The sequence below is a fragment of the Epargyreus clarus genome, unplaced genomic scaffold, assembly GCF_041222505.1.
Source record: "Epargyreus clarus isolate Ecla_fem2 unplaced genomic scaffold, WU_Ecla_fem_2.2 ptg000035l, whole genome shotgun sequence".
Classification (NCBI taxonomy): domain Eukaryota; kingdom Metazoa; phylum Arthropoda; class Insecta; order Lepidoptera; family Hesperiidae; genus Epargyreus; species Epargyreus clarus.
This window is the reverse complement of record NW_027332240.1, coordinates 1-7,500: the sequence shown is the minus strand read 5'-3', so window position 1 is coordinate 7,500 and position 7,500 is coordinate 1. Positions and strand designations below refer to the sequence as shown.

The 7,500-nt window shown below is 39.9% G+C and overlaps 1 protein-coding gene across 1 annotated transcript; it reads right to left on the bottom strand.

The window, feature by feature from the left end:
* Positions 1-2,065: 2,065 nt before the first annotated feature.
* LOC140756699 (uncharacterized) lies at positions 2,066-3,061 on the bottom strand. Its single transcript, XM_073092254.1, has one exon. It carries the CDS (start codon positions 3,059-3,061, stop codon positions 2,066-2,068), a length of 996 nt encoding a protein of 331 aa, XP_072948355.1.
* Positions 3,062-7,500: the final 4,439 nt, after the last annotated feature.

The window sequence follows — 7,500 nt, the reverse complement described above, 5'->3', positions numbered from 1 at the left end:
CGTCGTCAGCGAAGGCCTGCATGTGGCAACCCTCCGGAAGCGGAACATCAAAAAGATCGTCCAGAATCAGGTTCCAAAATAGGGGGCCACACACAGAGCCTTGAATACAACCCCTGCTCATGCTTTTTGTTGTGTTAATGTCCGCATAGTTCATTGTAACTGTGCGATCCTTAAAATAATTAAGTATGATTTTATATAAATTTTTTGGGCAACCTGCTTGTTTAAGTTTTTTGAATAGTACTGGCCACCAAGCATTATCAAATGCCGCTTGGATATCCAAGGAGACAGCGATGACGAGCTGTTTGTTAGCCTTAGCTTCAGTGATGGTATCAATGGCCTTCTTTAAAGCGTCAATCGTTGATACCTGTTCTCTGAAACCAAATTGCAACGGATTTGAAAAGTTGGAATTGTCTAAATGATAAGTCAGTCTTTTGCATATTAATTTTTCAAGAAGTTTGCCAAAAATGTTGATTAGTCCTATTGGGCGGTACGAGGAGGTGTCCGAATAATCTGTTCTGTTCGGTTTGGGTAATATCTTGACGTGTGCCAGCTTCCACACTTTCGGAAAATAGGCCATCTCCAGGCATTTGTTCATGATTTTAGTTATGGTGGCAGTATGCTCCTTCGTGAAGGCCAGACAAATGTCAGCAGTGAGATGGTCTGTTCCAGGTGCCTTTTTGGCGCTCATTGCTTCCAAACAGCCTACAATCTCCTCGTCAGTGAAAGGTCTATCGTCTTCAGTTTTGGGTATTTGGAACATCTGAGTTCTCAAATATCGTTGTGTCTCTGTCGTGTCGTCAGTGTCGTCGGGATAAAATTTATTTAATAATGAGTTTGCAGTATCAACAGTGGTTTTTGTATGTTCAGAATTACCGGTGGAAACAGTTAGGCAGGGTTTGTTAGGAGGGATATTTTTTAGCAATCTATTTGTAAGAGACCAGACGTTCTCTTTACCTTGTTTATTACAAAATTGTCTAAAATGATCTGTTGATATTCGTCTGATTGCTTTTGCATATGTGTCTTTAATTTCATCTCTTTCAGTGATAGCGTTTACAATTGATTTTCCAGAGCGTCTTAGGTCCTGTATTCTATGGTGCATTTTTATCACTGCTTTTTTTAAATCATCCAATTCAGTGTTCCACCAGGGAATGTGTTTATTATATGCTTTTTTGCGATGGAAAGTTTTATCGCAAGCGTTTTGAATGGTTTTTGTAATATCTGATATGTGTAATTCTAATTGGTGTTCATTTAAGGTGTCTAACTGTATTTTTTCAACTTCTCCGTGTTCGATGAATTTATTTAAGTTGTTGCTAAAAGTATCCCAATTTGCATTTTCAGTTGAGTATTTGTATGTGGACTGTTTTTTCGTCTTACACGTTGCAATGTCCCCTAGGTGTAAATTATAATCGATAGCTTCATGTTCGCTAGAGGGACACGCATGCGTGTTGACTTTCCAATCCTGTATTCTGTGAGAGATGTTATCAGAGTACATTGTTATGTCAATGATTGAATTTCGGATAATACCATGCGAAGTAGTAGAAAAGGTGGGGGTATTTCCAGTATTGCCTATTACGAGATCATGTGATATTGCAAGATTGCTAATGTCGATACCTCTTTTATTAATCTTGGATGATCCCCAGGTAGGATGCCATCCGTTAAAATCGCCTCCTATAATAAGATGGGCTTGATCATGTGCCTTAAGAAAGATCTCGAGGCGATTTAACGTGCTATTTTCATCTATCTGGGGCTCAATGTAAACAGATGCAAGAAATAGTTTACGTCCTTTAGTGATGACTTGTACAATGCAAAGATTAGGTGATGAGTATTCCGACATCCCTAGAGTGGCTGCTATGCCGGCTTTTATGATTATGCAGGCTTTAACTCTGTCATTATTTGAGAACTGGTGGATTTCATAACCGGGTATATTCTTGACTAGATTAGCATTACCGACATATGGTTCACTAATAAAGCCGATGGAGTAGTCTTCTGAGATAAAATAATTCATGAACTCGTTATGGCAGTTGAAGCTTTTGTCAAGATTGCATTGGATTATTTTCATTAATTGCTACAAACCATAATCGATTTTCCCCTGCACCCTATCCCTCATTGCCTCTCTAAGTGGGCAGTTGTCCGAGGTGGGGGAATGTCTGGTGTCCGACATAATATTTAGCTTATGGTTCTTGATGTTACAATTGTAGCAATTAATTTTCTCGGGCTCATTTCTCGCAGGACAGGTAGCGAGTGTGTGGTTATCTTCGCCACAATGCGAGCAAGAGCCGACTTCGCTGGAGCAATATTTTTTAAGGTGGCCGAATTGGAGGCATTTATAACACTGTAAAAGTGGTACAAACTCCTCGACGTGTATTCTCTGGTGGTTTACATTTATCCTGCCCAATTCCATTAGCTTCTTCCAGGTGCTGGGCGATGTTATGAACACCGCATTATATAATTTATTATTTTTGTTCCGCCGCTCAAACCTAAACTGGAGATCATCGGGCCCAGGTTGCAGCGCATACACTTCAGCATTCTGCTTCACTATGAGCTCAGTGAGCTCTTCCACCGGTGTGTCTTTGTATACTCCCTTTAGTATGACCATTGGTCTTAACTTTCGGGATGGTTCGGCGCGAATATCTGTGGAAGACTCTAGACGTTTTAGTGTCTCATCCCGTTGATCAGCAGTATCAAATTCCACCCGCAATTTGTTCCTGCCGACTGGTTGGATGCCAGCCGGTGCGTAGTTTACTTCTTTGAAGTGTATGCTCTTCCTCCATTTCTCCGCGACCTGCTGTCTGTTATTATCTTCAGAGGTCGGGTATACTATGATAGAGGGCTTGCTAACCGGTTTGTGGACTCTAGATGGACTGCTTTTCCTTGTGGAAGCCACCTGCGCATAGCTAGGGGAGGCCTTGTTGACCTTATCATTTCTGTGTGTGTTAATATTTAGTTTAGATATTTCAGTTTTAATGGTGGACTCAATACTCAGTTTAACATTGGCCAACAGATCGTCGTGATCAACAGAGACCAAGGTCTCACGGGTAAGTTTTTCAATTTCATTTGACATATTTATTATCATTTTCTTATTTTCAGATGTTACACTCTTGCCAGCGGTGATGGTGGCCACGATTCGTCTCGACAACTGCTGAATTTGGGTAAGTCTAGCTACATTATCATTTCCAGGACTAATTTGTGGGGTATTTGGTGTGTGGGGTTGAGCATCAAAGAACGCATCGACCATAACAACTTCGGGCGCAGCTGCCGACGTGCTCGCCATTATCAAAATTTATAGAGCTACTAATGTATACCGAAAAGATAGGAAAAGAAAATAGGTTGAATAAAATCGATGAAGATGTAGGAATGTGAAGAATGGACTTAACCTCGATGAAAAACGTTATTTCTGATATGTAATCTATTGTAAACCAATGTAACAATGATGAGAAAGCCAGAAAAAATCCAAAAAGCTAAAAATCGAAAAATATCAAATCCGCCAATCTATAGTGTCCAGCTTAGCGGTATCTACAAAGGGCGGGTGGGCGGGCGAAAATTTCGATTTTTTGGGTTTAAAAATTGAAATTGCCGAGGAACGGCGCGGCGGAAACGGGTGCGAGAGGTGTCTCCGGATAGGGGGGGACGTGCAGTATGCGGTGGAAGAAGAATCAAGAGGATCCGTTAAGAAACGGCGGAGAAAAATCAGAAAAACTAAAAATGGATTTTTGAAAAACGGAAAAATTTGTAAAGAAAGATTTAGAGAACGGAGAGAAACGGAAGTGGTAAGTAAGGAAAGGTATCGTAGAGACGAGTACAGTGATGTAAAATAATTTGAAATTGAGCGACGGACAACGAAGTTACAGATGTTTGAATTTTGAGTTGGTATAGTTTATATGGGGAAACGGGACTTTACTACTATGGTTCGGTAAGTACGTTAACTAAATTTATTTCTTTTTTCTTACAGATTCCAATCGGGAACGGGTGCGGATGAGTCAAGGTAAGTATAAAAACACTATTAATTTAATAGAAACACGTAGGAAGTATCAAAAAGGGACAAATTAGGGGCGAAAATATTTCGATTTTTTGGGTTTAAAAATTGAAATTGCCGAGGAACGGCGCGGCGGAAACGGGTGCGAGAGGTGTCTCCGGATAGGGGGGGACGTGCAGTATGCGGTGGAAGAAGAATCAAGAGGATCCGTTAAGAAACGGCGGAGAAAAATCAGAAAAACTAAAAATGGATTTTTGAAAAACGGAAAAATTTGTAAAGAAAGATTTAGAGAACGGAGAGAAACGGAAGTGGTAAGTAAGGAAAGGTATCGTAGAGACGAGTACAGTGATGTAAAATAATTTGAAATTGAGCGACGGACAACGAAGTTACAGATGTTTGAATTTTGAGTTGGTATAGTTTATATGGGGAAACGGGACTTTACTACTATGGTTCGGTAAGTACGTTAACTAAATTTATTTCTTTTTTCTTACAGATTCCAATCGGGAACGGGTGCGGATGAGTCAAGGTAAGTATAAAAACACTATTAATTTAATAGAAACACGTAGGAAGTATCAAAAAGGGACAAATTAGGGGCGAAAATATTTCGATTTTTTGGGTTTAAAAATTGAAATTGCCGAGGAACGGCGCGGCGGAAACGGGTGCGAGAGGTGTCTCCGGATAGGGGGGGACGTGCAGTATGCGGTGGAAGAAGAATCAAGAGGATCCGTTAAGAAACGGCGGAGAAAAATCAGAAAAACTAAAAATGGATTTTTGAAAAACGGAAAAATTTGTAAAGAAAGATTTAGAGAACGGAGAGAAACGGAAGTGGTAAGTAAGGAAAGGTATCGTAGAGACGAGTACAGTGATGTAAAATAATTTGAAATTGAGCGACGGACAACGAAGTTACAGATGTTTGAATTTTGAGTTGGTATAGTTTATATGGGGAAACGGGACTTTACTACTATGGTTCGGTAAGTACGTTAACTAAATTTATTTCTTTTTTCTTACAGATTCCAATCGGGAACGGGTGCGGATGAGTCAAGGTAAGTATAAAAACACTATTAATTTAATAGAAACACGTAGGAAGTATCAAAAAGGGACAAATTAGGGGCGAAAATATTTCGATTTTTTGGGTTTAAAAATTGAAATTGCCGAGGAACGGCGCGGCGGAAACGGGTGCGAGAGGTGTCTCCGGATAGGGGGGGACGTGCAGTATGCGGTGGAAGAAGAATCAAGAGGATCCGTTAAGAAACGGCGGAGAAAAATCAGAAAAACTAAAAATGGATTTTTGAAAAACGGAAAAATTTGTAAAGAAAGATTTAGAGAACGGAGAGAAACGGAAGTGGTAAGTAAGGAAAGGTATCGTAGAGACGAGTACAGTGATGTAAAATAATTTGAAATTGAGCGACGGACAACGAAGTTACAGATGTTTGAATTTTGAGTTGGTATAGTTTATATGGGGAAACGGGACTTTACTACTATGGTTCGGTAAGTACGTTAACTAAATTTATTTCTTTTTTCTTACAGATTCCAATCGGGAACGGGTGCGGATGAGTCAAGGTAAGTATAAAAACACTATTAATTTAATAGAAACACGTAGGAAGTATCAAAAAGGGACAAATTAGGGGCGAAAATATTTCGATTTTTTGGGTTTAAAAATTGAAATTGCCGAGGAACGGCGCGGCGGAAACGGGTGCGAGAGGTGTCTCCGGATAGGGGGGGACGTGCAGTATGCGGTGGAAGAAGAATCAAGAGGATCCGTTAAGAAACGGCGGAGAAAAATCAGAAAAACTAAAAATGGATTTTTGAAAAACGGAAAAATTTGTAAAGAAAGATTTAGAGAACGGAGAGAAACGGAAGTGGTAAGTAAGGAAAGGTATCGTAGAGACGAGTACAGTGATGTAAAATAATTTGAAATTGAGCGACGGACAACGAAGTTACAGATGTTTGAATTTTGAGTTGGTATCGGTTAGGTTAGGTTAGGTTAGGTTAGGTTAGGTTAGGTTAGGTTAGGTTAGGTTAGGTTAGGTTAGGTTAGGTTAGGTTAGGTTAGGTTAGGTTAGGTTAGGTTAGGTTAGGTTAGGTTAGGTTAGGTTAGGTTAGGTTAGGTTAGGTTAGGTTAGGTTAGGTTAGGTTAGGTTAGGTTAGGTTAGGTTAGGTTAGGTTAGGTTAGGTTAGGTTAGGTTAGGTTAGGTTAGGTTAGGTTAGGTTAGGTTAGGTTAGGTTAGGTTAGGTTAGGTTAGGTTAGGTTAGGTTAGGTTAGGTTAGGTTAGGTTAGGTTAGGTTAGGTTAGGTTAGGTTAGGTTAGGTTAGGTTAGGTTAGGTTAGGTTAGGTTAGGTTAGGTTAGGTTAGGTTAGGTTAGGTTAGGTTAGGTTAGGTTAGGTTAGGTTAGGTTAGGTTAGGTTAGGTTAGGTTAGGTTAGGTTAGGTTAGGTTAGGTTAGGTTAGGTTAGGTTAGGTTAGGTTAGGTTAGGTTAGGTTAGGTTAGGTTAGGTTAGGTTAGGTTAGGTTAGGTTAGGTTAGGTTAGGTTAGGTTAGGTTAGGTTAGGTTAGGTTAGGTTAGGTTAGGTTAGGTTAGGTTAGGTTAGGTTAGGTTAGGTTAGGTTAGGTTAGGTTAGGTTAGGTTAGGTTAGGTTAGGTTAGGTTAGGTTAGGTTAGGTTAGGTTAGGTTAGGTTAGGTTAGGTTAGGTTAGGTTAGGTTAGGTTAGGTTAGGTTAGGTTAGGTTAGGTTAGGTTAGGTTAGGTTAGGTTAGGTTAGGTTAGGTTAGGTTAGGTTAGGTTAGGTTAGGTTAGGTTAGGTTAGGTTAGGTTAGGTTAGGTTAGGTTAGGTTAGGTTAGGTTAGGTTAGGTTAGGTTAGGTTAGGTTAGGTTAGGTTAGGTTAGGTTAGGTTAGGTTAGGTTAGGTTAGGTTAGGTTAGGTTAGGTTAGGTTAGGTTAGGTTAGGTTAGGTTAGGTTAGGTTAGGTTAGGTTAGGTTAGGTTAGGTTAGGTTAGGTTAGGTTAGGTTAGGTTAGGTTAGGTTAGGTTAGGTTAGGTTAGGTTAGGTTAGGTTAGGTTAGGTTAGGTTAGGTTAGGTTAGGTTAGGTTAGGTTAGGTTAGGTTAGGTTAGGTTAGGTTAGGTTAGGTTAGGTTAGGTTAGGTTAGGTTAGGTTAGGTTAGGTTAGGTTAGGTTAGGTTAGGTTAGGTTAGGTTAGGTTAGGTTAGGTTAGGTTAGGTTAGGTTAGGTTAGGTTAGGTTAGGTTAGGTTAGGTTAGGTTAGGTTAGGTTAGGTTAGGTTAGGTTAGGTTAGGTTAGGTTAGGTTAGGTTAGGTTAGGTTAGGTTAGGTTAGGTTAGGTTATGGTTAGGTTAGGTTAGGTTAGGTTAGGTTAGGTTAGGTTAGGTTAGGTTAGGTTAGGTTAGGTTAGGTTAGGTTAGGTTAGGTTAGGTTAGGTTAGGTTAGGTTAGGTTAGGTTAGGTTAGGTTAGGTTAGGTTAGGTTAGGTTAGGTTAGGTTAGGTTAGGTTAGGTTAGGTTAGGTTAGGTTAGGTT

Bases quoted from the DNA above. Each gene is read 5' to 3' on its own strand.
- LOC140756699 (XM_073092254.1), bottom strand. From the start codon at position 3,061: ATGTCAAATGAAATTGAAAAACTTACCCGTGAGACCTTGGTCTCTGTT.